This window comes from Cyprinus carpio, unplaced genomic scaffold, assembly GCF_018340385.1.
Source record: "Cyprinus carpio isolate SPL01 unplaced genomic scaffold, ASM1834038v1 S000006809, whole genome shotgun sequence".
NCBI lineage: Eukaryota > Metazoa > Chordata > Actinopteri > Cypriniformes > Cyprinidae > Cyprinus > Cyprinus carpio.
This window is the reverse complement of record NW_024879395.1, coordinates 693,118-708,539: the sequence shown is the minus strand read 5'-3', so window position 1 is coordinate 708,539 and position 15,422 is coordinate 693,118. Positions and strand designations below refer to the sequence as shown.

At 36.4% G+C, this 15,422-nt stretch overlaps 1 protein-coding gene and 1 long non-coding RNA gene across 2 annotated transcripts; both read right to left on the bottom strand.

Moving 5' to 3' along the window:
• Window positions 1–669: 669 nt before the first annotated feature.
• LOC109060809 lies at window positions 670–3,903 on the bottom strand. The gene is made up of 4 exons (XR_006159965.1): window positions 3,661–3,903; window positions 2,949–3,055; window positions 2,546–2,662; window positions 670–1,120 (listed from the first exon to the last, which is right to left on the bottom strand). It is a non-coding gene; the product is annotated as an uncharacterized LOC109060809 (long non-coding RNA).
• Window positions 3,904–5,275: 1,372 nt separating this feature from the next.
• Window positions 5,276–14,269, bottom strand: LOC109094280 (zinc finger protein draculin-like). Its single transcript, XM_042756181.1, has 4 exons — window positions 14,062–14,269; window positions 12,748–13,148; window positions 6,162–7,557; window positions 5,276–6,068 (listed from the first exon to the last, which is right to left on the bottom strand). The coding sequence occupies exons 2-4, from the start codon at window positions 12,800–12,802 to the stop codon at window positions 5,399–5,401; spliced, it is 2,121 nt and encodes a 706-aa protein (XP_042612115.1). The 5' UTR covers window positions 12,803–13,148; window positions 14,062–14,269; the 3' UTR covers window positions 5,276–5,398.
• Window positions 14,270–15,422: the final 1,153 nt, after the last annotated feature.

Below are 15,422 nucleotides of genomic sequence, written 5' to 3'. Positions count from 1 at the left end.
TTGAGTGAAACTCTTGCCACATGAATGGCAGTGATACGGCTTCTCTCCAGTGTGGATCCTCTCGTGTACTTTAAGATATACTAACCGTTTGAATGTCTTGTCACAGTGTGAACACTTGTAAGGTGTTTCTGTAGTGTGAGTTTCCTTGTGTTGTTTCAGTTCAGAATCTGTAAAAAAAGTTTTTCCACAATCAAAGCACATACGGTCTTTCGCACCACTGTGTCTTTTCTGATGCTGTTTTAAGGCAACATGCTGACTAAAACATTTTCCACACAAAGCACACGCATGAGGCTTCTCCTTTGTATGAACTTTCAGATGGCTGTTTAGGGCACCTGTTCTAAAAAAATGTTTACCACACTGGTCACAGTTATAGAGTCTTTCATTAGAATGAATAAGCAGATGACCTCTAAAAACACTTGATATTCTGAAACTCTTCCCACACTGATCACATGTGTACGGCTTCACTCCAGTGTGGATTGTCATGTGAACATTAAGGAGGTCTTTTTGTGTAAAACCCCTCCCACACTGATCACATTTGTGCGGCTTATCTCCAGTGTGGATTGTCAAGTGTTTGTTAAGATGTACTTTTCGTCCAAAACTCTTCCCACATTGAGCACATGTGTACGGCTTCTCTCCAGTGTGGATTCTCTCATGCCTTTTCATTATATTGACCGTTTGAATCTTTTGTCACAGTGTGAACACTTGTAAGGTGTTTCTGTAGTGTGAACTATCAAGTGTACTTTCAGTGCTCCATCTGTAAAAAAAGTCTTCCCACATTCTGAGCAAGCATGATTCTTCACACCGCTGTGTCTCTTCTGGTGTCTTTTTAATGTACCCCTCTGAATAAAACTCTTTCCACATAAATTCCATACATAAGGCTTCTCCTTTGTATAAACTTTCAGGTGGTCCTTCAGGTCTTCTGAAAACCCTTCAAGATGACATTTTATGTGAACATCAAGATTTTGCTTGCATGAGAAACTCTTTCCACACTGAGTGCAAGTGAAACATATTTCGTCTCTTCTTTTCAATGAGGGACTCCAGCATGCTTCTTCAGTTTTTACATGATGTTTCTCTTCCACTTCAGTCAGTCCTTCAATCTCCTTGTTCTCTTCTTTCAGGTCTAAAATTAAAGTAAAAAAAAGTTCAGTTAAAATAAGTTTTCAGTATAGAAAATAAATATAGATGTGAAAGGAAAAAGACATTTAAACCCTCAGGTAACAGTAGAAAGTATTAAAAAATAAAAATAAAACACCCCCATGATATAGGGGTTCAAAGAACTTTTGCTTAGGTTAAGGTGACCAGACGTGCCTTAATAGTGCTGTAATTGTTTGTGTGATCACTTTGCTTAAAGAAGGTTGTGACATACCAAAATCATCACTGCTGCATAGTTGCATTTTTCCAGTTGCCAAATATTTTAATGCATTTCTGGCTCTATGGCATTTCTGGGCGGTGTCTGAGATGTTAGCGTGTCTCTAATAAGATTAATCCCTGCACGATCTAATGTGTAGCGTCTTATTAACTCACTATCATGCATTGTGTGCAAACACATTCTCTTCTTCCCTCTTCATTTTCTCCACTGCTAAAGAAACTCTAAAGCCTCGTAAAAGTACTCGTCTGTACTCCTAACAATTTTGGTCTTAAGACCTCTTTTAAAGGTTAAGATGCTTTCTGAATGACTTTTTCTTTACTAGGATCTTTAATTTTAGGAGTAAACTCCCACTTTTCTAAGAATTTTGCTACTAGGAGCAACTCACTAAGATTTTTCATGAATACAGGCCCAGATTTTGGCTTTCTGTGCTGTGCGATCGTTGTATAACATCCAAGTACCATGAGAGCTATAGAGAGCAGAGCAGACGGCTGCTTTAAACTTATGAATCACTCACACGCACAACACCGCTTCAAGTCAAACACACCTGAAATACACGTGACTGTTCTCTATAGATCCCACCTTCTATCACGTCACGATTGGTCGGATTATGTACAATGCCTGTTATGTTATTGGTCAAACTACTTTTAGACCATTACCAAACAAAAATAAAGCCTAAACTTGGATATTTTAGGCAATATAAAAAATCTTGGCCCAACTGTAAACCATGCCCCAAAGCGAGGGGGTTTGAGGGTGATCCAGCCTTGGCGGAAATTAACCTCCTCGGTCTTGGAGCATCAAAGCTGCTTGGGCTGCTCAGGGTCCAGCTATAGCTTCTTAGCCAACTTCAGGTTCTGCCTCTGGCTTTCTTTTTTCTTTTTAAACAACAATAGAAGACAATACTGTCCCATAATATTCTTTTAATTTTGTTGGGACAAGTAAGTGACATTAGTGACTTATGCACTGTAAATGCCTTCAACTGCAGGTGCCAGTACATCACAAACCAACATATTTATCCACGCTGAATAGATGAGCCTCAACTCAATGTAAAAATCCCCAAAAAAGTAACCACTGTAACTTCATGTCTTTTCTGTACTGCAGGTTTTAACTTATTTCACAGCGTTTGTGAACCACTTGAACTTGTATAAACTTAGTGAAGAATGAAGAACATACACCAACCTATTTGTTGTTCAGTGTCTTCCTGTTTTATTCCGCAGGGTTCTGGATCAGTCATGTTTTTGATTTTCTTTCATAAACTATTGTGGGAGGAGCTGAACTCCTGTGTGTTTGGTGGAGCTGCCAAAATAAAAAATAAATCAGTTATCAAATTGATGCTTTCAGAAAATCACACACATAAACAATTTTTGTATATCTTCATCCATCTATCGAAATGTGAAGTTATTTGTCAATTTGTTTTAAATCTAATTTACATTTTTTTAAATATTTTTCTTTCTAGACTTTCTTACATTTCACAGATAAATATAAATATATAAAACGCAAGTAACACGCTGATGAAAACACTTGTAAGAGGCATTAACAACACACACATCTGTGCCAAAGAATTTGACAACACCTCAAATACGTGCTTGTAAAATGAGTTTTCTTCAGCCAGTAGAAATGCAGTACCTTGCGTGTGTGCACATGAGGAGGATTTTACCACCTCCACCTTATTTAGGGCCATGCAAAACCCTGTTAAACACATCACAGCATAGAAAGTCGCTCAGGATTTTATTAATTTAACAATAGCTCCTCACATCATTGAAAATAAGGGACAAATATTTGTACTGTACCTCACAGTGTATGTCATTTCATTGTCTGCATGTGTACAGATTGGTTTTTAGACACAATCACATGTGTATTTATGTACAATTTAATATTTTTTTTTATTTTTTATTATATTAGATTTTATATATAATAATGAATAATGAATGCTGAGGGTTGTGGTTGGTGCTGGGTCTTAAAGCCTTTAGCAAACGTTCCCAAAACAAACAATGATTTGTTCAAAAATGAATTATTTTCAGTTTAGTTTGTGTGTTCTGTGTGGTTGTTCGTAGGTTGCTTGCGTGTGTGTGAGGGAAAAATATGTGTTTTATATGTGGGAATATCGTGTTTTTTTGAATGGTTGTTAGCAATAATGTTGCTGCTAGGCTAAATGTTTGTTTCAGTTAAGAAACGCCAGAAAAGACGCACAAATATAACTGTACCTGATTGAAACAACACATGAATGAGCCTGTAATTTGTTGCTTTAACAAGCTGTATTTTATATATTTGTATAAATATACGAATCACCTCACCTCAGAAGACTCAGAGCTGTGATGAAAACTACTACTCCCCGTTCTTCTTCTTCTTCTGGAGTTTAACGGCGGTTGGCAGACCAACTCAAAAGATGCATTCCCTCCACCTACTGGAAAGGAGTGTGGAGCGCGTAATGGTAAAGAATTACTCAATTCTATTAATCATTACCGTTTCTTTCAAATAAATAAACAATTCATTATAAATTATAGATTGTTTTGGCCATGTCCTAACAAGAACCTAGAGTGACAAATTATTTATTCCCAAAAGAGCTAAATTGAAATCTTACTCTTTTATATGCATCACATTTAATAGTTCTATTTCCGCTTGACAAATATTACTCTTTTATAATCCGCTTGACATCGTATTATATGCAGAGACTGATTTAATATACAATGTCCGATACGCGTTCCGGAGATTAATACACCCTCTTTTCTGTTTTCCAAACCACCTTCTTTCTGGACCATTTTTTTCTTGTATGCAATGCAAGTATAACTTCTTGTCTTAGAGACAGTGGCTGCAGGTCATAGAAATGGATGTGCTGAAAGGTTTCTCATTGGTGAAAGGAGTATTTTGCTGACAACTTGCGTTGGCCAATCAGCCTTAACAATGTCTATACCTAATGTATTTGATTGTTTTAAAGGGTTTTTTGTTGTTTACATGAGTTTTCTTTTCATACTTTTGATTGTCTTGCACATAATCAATGCGCATCTCGTAATAAAGATGATAAAGAACATGGATTTGCACAGCTTGTCAGTAAAACTGTGTATTTGTGTATTATCTGCTTGTATTCTTGAAGTAACTGATGGTATGTTGGTGGATTTATTGACGAGATGCGCATTAATTATCGGCCGATATTTATCGTGCACCCCTAAAATACATTTACAGAAAGCACATATTTTTTTCCTTAAAATTAGCTTAAAATGTAAAATAATTCGCCTAATTTGCACTGCAGATAAGATACACTTCCAAAAGTACAAACATAAACATTTCAAAATTAAGATTATATTTTTTTCCTTAAAATTAGCTTAAAATATGTAAAATAATTCGCCTAATTTGCACTGTATTTAAGATAAAATTAAAATAGTAAAATGAAAATGCTGTTAAAAATAAAATTTAGAAAAATGGTTAAAAATCTTTATATAGTCTGACTTTCTATTACCACAGTATAGTAAATGTTGGTTTACATCATGGGCAGTTTAGAGTTGTCTCGCATTTTGTGATGAAATTGGATCAACTGACACCTCTTTTAGGGAATTAGGTTGTTAGAATGCTTATTTCCCCTCTGTGTATTTAGCCCTTGTGTTTTGTCAGTCACTGTTTGGTGTTAGGAGTTCTCCCAGCTGTCTCTATTGTTTTTCTGTCTCTTTATTAAAATTCTCCTACATTTAGATCCTTGCCTCAGCTTGCTGTCTCCATTCCTGTTACAGCTTCATGATGTGGCAGACAAGATTGCTAGGGCCCTAAGAAATCCATTTTATTGAAGAACATATAAAAATATTTATTTGTATTGCAATAAATAACTGAATAGTATTTGTAATTCTATACCAATGTAATGCTAGTTTGTATATGAATATTTTTGTCTCCTATGTGTTCTGAAATAGATGCCCTTTTGTGTTTTTCTGTTTCAGTCCTAAGCAAAACTGGTGTATTGATAACTTTTGAGGAAGACAGAAAATTTGAAGATCAATTCAGTTTATTCAAAGTTTATTAAAAAGACACAAACTACTTACTGTAATTTCAGATGTGCATCTTTTTCTTATGACAGATTAGAGAAGATAACTGAGTGAAACTCTTGGCACATGAATGGCAGTGATACGGCTTCTCTCCAGTGTGGATCCTCTTGTGTACTTTAAGATATACTAACCGTTTAAATGTCTTGTCACAGTGTGAACACTTGTAAGGTGTTTCTGTAGTGTGAATTCTCTGGTGCATTTTCACTTCAGCATCTGTAAAAAAAGCCTTCCCACACTCACAGCAAATATGATCCTTCACACCGCTGTGTCTTTTCTGATGTATTTTTAAAGCATCCCGCTCACTAAAACTCTTTCCACACACAGAACACTCGTGAGGCTTCTCCTTTGTATGAACTTTTAGATGCCTGTTTAGGGCACTTGTCCTAAAGAAATGTTTACCACACTGGTCACAGTTATAGAGTCTTTCATTAGAATGAGTACGCAGATGCATTTTAAAAACACTTGATATTCTGAAACTCTTTCCACATTGATCACATGTGTACGGCTTCACTCCAGTGTGGATGGTCATGTGAACATTAAGGAGTGCTTTTTGTGTGAAACTCTTCCCACACTGCACATTATCACAAGTGTGCGGCTTCTCTCCGGTGTGGATTTTCATGTGTTTGTGAAGATTTCCATTTCGTGCAAAAATTTTGATAAAATGTTTATGTGTTCTCTCCGATATGGATTTTTGTGTTTTTTGTTTGTTTTTTAATTTTTTCTTTTGGTCTTCCAAGATATTGATAAAATGATTGAGTGTTTTATGCTTCTCTCCAGTGTGGATCATCTCATGTATTTTTAGATTTTCTTTCCGTTTGAATCTCTTGTCACAGTGTGAACACTTGTAAGGTGTTTCTGTAGTGTGAACTGTCTTGTGCACTTTCAGGTCACTATCTGTAAAAAAAGTCTTCCCACACTTAGAGCAAGCATGATCCTTCACACCGCTGTGTCTTTTCTGGTGTCTTTTTAATGCACCCATCTGACTAAAACTCTTTCTACATAAATCACATATGTAAGGCTTCTCAACTTTCAGGTGGTCCTTCAGGAAATCTGCCCTGACTTTTTTTGTACTGCACTGGTCAGAGTTATATCGTCTTTCTTTAGAATGAGTAAGCAGGTTTATTTTACAACTCAAACTCTTCCCATGCTGATCACATGTGTGTGGCTTCTCCCCAATATGGCTTTTCATGTGTTTTTTAAGGTTTCCTTTATGTCTGAAACTCTTCCCACACTGATCACATGTGTGCAACTTCTCTCCAGTGTGGATTTTAATGTGCTCTTTAAGGTTTCCTTTTTGTGAAAAACTCTTTCCACATTGATCACATGTGTGCAGCTTTTCTCCAGTGTGCACTTTCATGTGTTTGCTAATGTTTGCTTTTTGTGCGAAAGTCTTTCCACACTGATCACATGTATGCGGCTTCTCTCCAGTGTGGATATTCATGTGATCATTAAGAAGTCCTTTTAGTCTGAAACTCTTCCCACACTGATCACATGTGTGTGGCTTCAGTCCGGTGTGGATTTTCATGTGTTCTTTAAGATTTCCTTTCTGTGCAAAACTTTTTCCACATTGATCACATGTGTGAGACTTCTCTCCAGTATGGATTTTCATGTGATCATTAAGGATTCCTTTTAGTCTGAAGCTCTTCCCACATTGAGCACATGTGTACGGCTTCTCTCCAGTGTGGATTCTCTCATGCCTTTTCATATATATTGACCGTTTGAATCTTTTGTCACAGTGTGAACACTTGTAAGGTGTTTCTGTAGTGTGAACTATCAGGTGTACTTTCAGTGCTCCATCTGTAAAAAAAGTCTTCCCACATTCAGAGCAAGCATGATCCTTTACACCGCTGTGTCTGATCTGGTGCAGTTTAAATGCATTCATCAGACTAAAACTCTTTCCACATAAATTACATACATAAGGCTTCTCCTTTGTATAAACTTTCAGGTGGTCCTTCAGGTCTTCTGAAAATCCTTCAAAATGAAATTTTATGTGAATATCAAGATTTTGCTTGCATGAGAAAATCTTTTCACACTGAGGGCAAGTGAAACATATTTCATCTCTTCTTTTCAATGAGGGACTTGAGGTTGTCTCTTCAGTTTTTACATGATGTTTCTCTTCCACTTCAGTCAGTCCTTCAATCTCCTTGTTCTCTTCTATCAGATCTAAAATCAATGTAAAAAACTTCAAAATGTTTCCAGCGAAACATAAAAGAAAATCATTAAAGAGTAAAATGTGAAAGGAAAAGGACATGTAAACCCTGACATAATAGTAGAAAGTATGAAAATTTGAATTCATTCATTTGAATTGTGTACATTTACCATCCAGTTATTATTTTTAAATATTACAGGCACAAATTGCAGGGTTGATTAGCTACATTTTACCAGTCAGGATTGCAACATGTTCAAAATTTTAGTAATATGATTGCAAAAATTATGAACCAGATACAACCCCAAATCATAAAAAGATGGCATGTTTTGTACAATGCAGTAAAACCATAATATGTGATATGTTAATTCTCTTTAATTAAAAAGTACTAAGAACATATGTCCAATGTTTACACTGACCAACTTAAATGTATTTTATAAACAAAAAAGTTTTGATGGCTGCAACACACACAAAAAAGTTGGGGACGAGGCATACTAAAAGTGAAAAAATTGTAGAATATCCAAAATTGTCCAAGCAGGTGAACTGATAATAAGTCAGGGGATCGTGATTGAGTGTAAAGGGGGATCTCAGTCTTTGCCAGCAAAGATGGGTCATGGCTCATTAATTTGTGCCAAATTTCATGAGTGAATGGTCAAACAAATCAAAAATCTAAATTAGGTTTCAAATAATTCAGTTTTTCACCATCTGCCATGAATAATAATATTGTGAAAAGATTCAGGGAATCTAGAGAAATCTCAGTCTGTATCGGGAAAGGCAAGAAACCTCTATTGAATGTGTGTGACCTTATGAGCCCTCAGATGGCATAGCATGAGAAACCGTCATGCTGCAGTGTTAAATATAGCCACATGGGCTTGGGAGTACTATGGAAAACCAGTGTCACTTAACAGTCAATCACTGCATGCAAGAAATGCAATCTCTGTTACACCATTATCCAGAAAATTTAGGACATTTTGTAAAGTGCATTTAAATAAAAAATATGTTAATTTTATTTAACCTTTATTTAATTAACTGAAGTACAAAGAAAAGCTTTTCAATGATTTTGCTGATTAACTTTTCCCGAAAACTAAACCGACAACTGACGCTCATTAACTGATTATTAACCGTTAATGTGACGAGATGATTTTTAAATAAGTCCAAATTGGATTAAATAAATAGAAAGGATAAGTGTCTGTGACCCGTTAAAAATACACATATGTTTTCCAGGGATTAATTTTACATGCACAAAAAGCACCAAACAAAAGAAAATGAAGATTCACATGCTCACATCACGCACCTGCAGCTCTTCTGCGAGCGGAGAAAAACATAATAAAGCTAGGCTATATAACAAATAAATAGGCCTTTGAGAAATATATTTTACTTAAATAATACATTAATAAATTTTGGACGATGGGTGGCGAGCTAGAAACTTCCCGACCTCTCCTGTCAGTGAGTGGAGTAGGAGAATGAATGTGTGTTCCTGAGTTCCTGATCTTATGCTGCCTTCACGTGCTATAGGAATTATCGTAAATACAAGCTTCCTATTCAGAAATTAGACATGAATGCCTCTCAATGCCTCTCAAGTCGTATTTACTACTGGGAAATTCTGAAATAATTTTTATACCAGAGTTGGGCAGGTCCTAATCACAAAAAATGGTGGAGGGGACAAACATAGCTGCTGTCAATAGGGCCTTTCACACCGCAGGAACCTTTTCATAGTACCAGAACTAATTGTGGAACTACCAACTTTTAGCCGTTATCACATCACCGGAACTAGGTGCGACTTAGTACCAGACTGCCTTTTTCGAGACCCAAATTAGCTCCTACTCCAGAGCAGGGTCTAACCAGCACAACTGGTACTACCCGTGATGTAAGTAGACATTGATTGGCCAAACGCGTATGAAAACGCCCTCACCCACCATGATTTAAAACGCTGTGTAAACATAATGTAAACATTGTGTCAACTTATTTCGCAAGTATGGAGAACAGCGATAGATGGACGGACGCTGAAGTGCAGGCAATTGTTATTGGAGATTCTTAGTCCACCTTTCCATTCTTTCAATCGCTTTACGTATACGTCGACATTCCATGTCCATTATTGTGAAACCAGTGAGACACAACAATAACATAGCTCCGATCACAGCGTCCTCCATCCTCCTGTTGTTAATGTCGTTCTTCTTTGTTTTTGTTGTTGAACGCCGCGCACAAATTACGTCACTGTCAACCAGCTTACGTCACTTCCTAGTACACACTGTCAGTGCGAATGCAACCCTTTAAATGGTACTGGGAAACAAAATCAAAATCATCCCAGTACTTTAGTACTGTACATTTAGTTCTGGAACTAAATCAGTGCGAAAGGCCCTATTGATGTTCTCACAACAATTACATCACTTTGTCTTGTCGCTAAAGTAGTGCTTTTATAGGCTAGATATGAACGATCATTCGAAGCATATTGTATGTTTTATAAGCAGTGAAATAAGCAGAATTGTCAGCAAACTGCATGTATAGCTAGGGCTGTGACGGTATGGGATTTTTTCTTACCGCGGTGATGAAGCAACAAGAATCGCGATTTGGCGGTTAACCGATGGCTGCGCCGGTCATCCATCAAAACCCGCCTAATGGCTGGGACTTGCTCAAGAACGCGTGCAACCATTTTCTGCTTAGTGCCCCTGCCCGTGTTTGTGTGTATTTAATTTTAACATTATCTGTAAACATTACAAGTATTGAAACATGACTAGCAGTTAATTAAAAATCAGACACACACAAAAAAAATCCCCCATATGTTTAATGGACTGTCCCTCCCTTGCGCAGGATGCGGGCTTTTTCCCCAGAAGCCCTTGAAACATAGGACTCGCGGAAAAAGTAAATTATTAGCAAAGATGAATGTGTTTATAGTTCAAATCACACACCATATGCAGTCCTGTAACTTTCAGCAAAAAAAAAATAAAATAATAATAAATAAATAAATAAAAATCATGTGCGGTGATGACCTCACACCGCGGTAGGCATCTCATTAATGCGGTTTTGCGGTGATGCGGTTATCGTCACACCCCTATGTATAGCATGATGAATGTTTATGATGGTCAACCAATGGGATGTTACATTTTATTCTTTCCAACATTAAAGCACTTGAATACGACAAGCTCGTAACCACGACTTCATAAGTGAGAAACAGGAAATTTCCTATAGCACATGAAGGCAGCATAAATCTTTGAAGTTTGCATAATTTGTGTGCATTCATGCATCAAGTCTATACTTATTTGTGATATTTAATATAGTTACCCTGCCATGTTACAGCTTTATTTTACAGAAATTAGCGAGTTGTTTGTCTCTTCAGAGTTTCAGAATTCACGCTGATGTAGTTACCATAAATATAATAGATTGTGGCATATAAAGTTATTTATTTGCTTTATTCCTTATGTTTCATTGCTTTGGTGCAACATGATTCAGTTAATAAGTGGGTTACACTTCATTTTACAGTACGTGTACTTACATGTACTTATAGTGTACTTACAGTGTATTTATCTAAGAAAGTTAAGGTAACTACATGGGGTAGGGTTAGGTTTAGGGGTAGGTTCAGGGTTAGTACCTAGTTATTACATAGTTATTGCAATTACTATAATAAGTACAAAGTATGTACATGAGGAACAGGACTGTAAAATAAAGTGCCACCAATAAGTGTTTAGATATTGATTTTATCATATTCTCTGTAATCCCGCTCATATTCGATGATGACTCAGCATTTTATAACAGACACAGAGAATTTGCAAATCACTATGTTATACATCTAAAGGGCAATTTAAGTATTGCAGTTAATTAAGAATTTGTATTAGATGTAAAATATCATGTATGTACTGTATGTTGTAATTATATTGTAATATGTTATTTGTTTATTTCAGACCATACACTTACAACAGTAATGTCAGAATGTTCTGAATCCTGTGTCGTGTTTTTACTGACACCGGGGGCGAGCACAAACTCCTGATCAGCACATATAGTTCAAACTTCCCTACAAATATGTTGGCATTCAAATAGCTACATTGTGAATATGGAAACATTTGAATTTGTGTTGAATGCGTGACCCAACATTGGTTTCGGTTTCGTTTTAGCCTAAATTAATTTGTTTTGGCTTGTCATAACTATAGCTTCTTACATTTTAATTCTTGTTCTTTTCTGAACAGCCTACTGTTAAATTGAAAAGATATGCTGAGGAATGAGGGGAACTAAAATAGTATAGCCTATATAATGTTTGTAAACATTTTGCATCGGCATCAGGCCTATTTCTGAATGAAATAATAAAATGCGAATTATAGGCTATGCGACCTGTTTTTTTAATCTCTCAAATATGCAGTTTTCTTTTATAGGTCTATGCATGGTATTTTAACCAATAAGCAAACGTTTTAAAATATTTTAATTAATAACTGAAAAAAAAGAAGTCTTTTTAAACCATTTAACTGACTGTATTAAAGGGTTACTCCACCCCAAAATGAAAATTTTGTCATTAATCACTAACCCCCATGTCGTTGCAAACCCGTAAAAGCTTTGTTCGTCTTCGGAACACAATATAAGATATTTTGGAAGAAAACCGGGAGGCTTGTGACTGTCCCATAGACTGCCCTGCATAGAAGCGATGTATAGATTTCTTCTTGTGTAGCAGAGATTGCACTTCTTGCATGCAGTGGTAGAGTATGTTAAGTGACACTGGTTTTCCACATTATTCCTGAGCCCATGTAGCTATAACTAACAAAGCAGCATGACAGTTTCTCATGCAAAGCCTATGTTAGCTCAAAGGTCAGGCACATTCAACTGAGGTTTCCTGCTTGACCTACACATAGGCCTGAGAAGATTTCTCTGAGATTTCTCTTTCCCTGAATCTTTTCACAATATTATTTATGGTAGATGGTGAAAGATCTAAATTTTACACTCAGAGGTTGTTTGACAATTCTTTCATGAAATGACCCATTTGAGCTTTAACCACAGGCACCTGTACGTCTCAGTCCATCATATTCATCTATGCTGAATAGCTCAGCCTCAACTCTATGTAATCAACGAAACAATGTACCACTGTAACTTGTAAATTCATGTATTTCCTGTACTGCAGCTATAGATGTTATTTCACAGCTTTATGATTTTCCTAACCTCAACCACTGAATCTGATGAACTGCTTTAAGTTTTATGACCTTAGTGAAGAAGCAAAAATATACACCAACCTATTTTTTCTTCAGTGTCTTCCTGTTTTATTCCGCAGGGATCTGGATCAGCCATGTTTTCGACTTTCTTTAATAAACTCTGTCTTCACTTGTAGGCTGATGAAAATATTCCAGCATTTACTGGTGAATCGCTGTGGGAGGAGCTTCACTAAAGGTGAATCGCTGTGGGAGGAGCGTCACTAAAGGTGGATTGCTGTGGGAGGAGCTTCACTAAAGGTGGATTGCTGTGGGAGGAGCTTCACTAAAGGTGAATCGCTGTGGGAGGAGCTTCACTAAAGGTGAATCGCTGTGGGAGGAGCTTTACTAAAGGTGGATTGCTGTGGGAGGAGCTTCACTTAAGGTGAATCGCTGTGGGAGGAGCTTCACTAAAGGTGAATCGCTGTGTGGTTCGAGAAGAAAATCTGCCAAAAATCAAAAACATATCATTAATCAAATTAATGCTTAATTCACACACTTCAAGCATGTCTTTTGTGTTTTCTATCCAACTATCAAAATGTAATGTTAGGCTATTTAATTAGTTTTAAAACAAATTTACATATTTTAGGTATTTATCTTTATCTTATATTTTTGACATGAAGAGGCTTTTGTGACACTCCCTTTTAATAAGTCTTATCAGGGAGTTCAGTTCTGTTTCATTAACCACAATTAAATAACTACCACACAGCAGCATATGTCCATATGAAAGTGCATAGTTCAATTTACAACTACAGTCATTGCATTAAAAAAAGAAAAGAAAAAAAAAGAGAATATACTTTTTTTCACCCTAGGGACAGAAACTGCTCTTTCTTTAAAATGAAAGAGCACAACAAAGCAATATTTTCATTATTACATAACACTGTTCTAGTGATTTTAGGGTATTTTATTTGAAAAATCTTATATATTGTGCCTTTAAGTGGCAGTTCACAGGTGATCTGAAGACATCCGCATAAGGGGAAAATACTGCCTTGAAATAACAATCCTATATCAAGCCTTACATGATCAAATGAAGAAGTCTGACTGTTTGAGGTAGAGACAGATTATTTGTCATAAGAGAAGAAAAGCACTGCTGATTTCTGATTCTGCATCGCTGCTGGATATCGTTTCTTACTTTGACATAATCGCATCAAAACATCGAAACGATCCACACCAACCTAGAAAAACACTAAATTCCGCTCAGGTTTCAGTGATTTTCACATTAGCTTCTTCCGCTAAACTAATGTTTACTTCAGTCACCAGAAAATACACTGAAATCACGACAATGACACCAATACAGGAGCGAAATGTTACTTAAATTCTGTTATAAATCAGTGAATATTCAAAACACTGTGGACTCACTTCACTGAGGGGCCGAGTCCACGAAACTGTCTAGAAGCAGAAACTGCGCGTTCCCTGTGGGTTTTTTTTACATGACAACCGCGGTCGGCGTTTCGGGAGCTTTTTTTCAAGCTTTTGTAAACGGGCAAGTAAAATGCGCCGTTATCATTTCCTTGAAAAAAATAATAAAAACGTTAATTTTGTAAACAGAAGACGTCTTCTTTTTCTTCTTCGGTGTTTTACTGCAGCTGTCATCCATAACGTTGCATTACTGCCACCTGCTGTTTTCACTTGACCTTAGTACCATACTCATAAATTATATTCGTCTTTCCAGTCCAGTCCTCCTTAAGAAATTAAACACAACCGTGACCCTGGACCACAAAACCAGTCATAAAGGTCCATTTAAAAAAAAAAAAGAAAAAAGAAAGCTGGATAAATAAGCTTTCCATTGACGTATCTTCATGGAACATGATCTTTACTTAATATCCTAATAATTTTTGGCATAAAAGAAAAATCAATAATTTTGACCCATTGTTGGCTATTGTTAGAAATATACCTGTGCTACTTAAGACTGGTTTCGTGGTGCAGGGTCACAAATGTCCTTCCTTTGTCGCCACTTACACATTCTACTACTTTTTAGATTATATCACATCTGCCATAGCTGATCCTTCGACTCTTGCCCTTCTTGTAGAAATTTCTCACATGATATAAACTAAACATGTGTTTTATTGTTTCTTCCTCCTGGCATTCATCATGCAATCCTGTTGGATGTTTTCCTAGCACTTGAAGAGTCTTGTTTATCTTGCAATGTCCAATTCTCAACCTACTTATTATGCCTTGTTCTCTCCTTTTATTTCCCTTCTTACTTTCCATACCTAGCCTATATGTTAATTAACTTTGATAATTAAATTTTGACATCAAAATGCTCTTTTTTTGTTGCATCTTTTGCCAGTCTGTCTACTTTCTCATCCCCCTGGATGAATGTAATGCTTCTCTCTTGCCTGCTTAATCTTGAGTTTGTAAATCAAATCTCATGAAGTAATTTCTGATGATTTCTATTTCTATTAGACTTTGTATTCTTAAGGGCACAGACAGAATCACTACAAAACTTTGTCACATGTGGTTTGTTCAATCCATCCATTGCTCAACCCTTAAATGCATACCTCTGGTCTTTAGAGACATGGGACATCATTCACTAAAATATATATATATATATAAGAATGGCTGTTTTCTGATTAATTTTTGTTAAGTGTATTGGGTTGCTATAGAGACCTGAGGTATGTAAATGTGTAAGTATATTTTTCCTGCGCAGCTATATATTACATGTCCGTTAACTCAGGGGCCATGTACACACTGCAAGTTGCAGGATTAACACTCGCATG

What these genes read in the sequence shown, in the direction of transcription:
- LOC109094280 (XM_042756181.1), bottom strand. Translation starts at nt 12,802, where the DNA reads ATGGCTGATCCAGATCCCTGCGGAATAAAACAGGAAGACACTGAAGAA. An exon ending in AGACACTGAAGAAAAAATAG is followed by an intron (nt 7,558 to 12,747) that starts GTTGGTGTATAT and finishes CATTGATTTTAG; the next exon opens with ATCTGATAGAAGAGAACAAG. An exon ending in ATGATCCACACTGGAGAGAA is followed by an intron (nt 6,069 to 6,161) that starts GCATAAAACACT and finishes CATATCGGAGAG; the next exon opens with AACACATAAACATTTTATCA.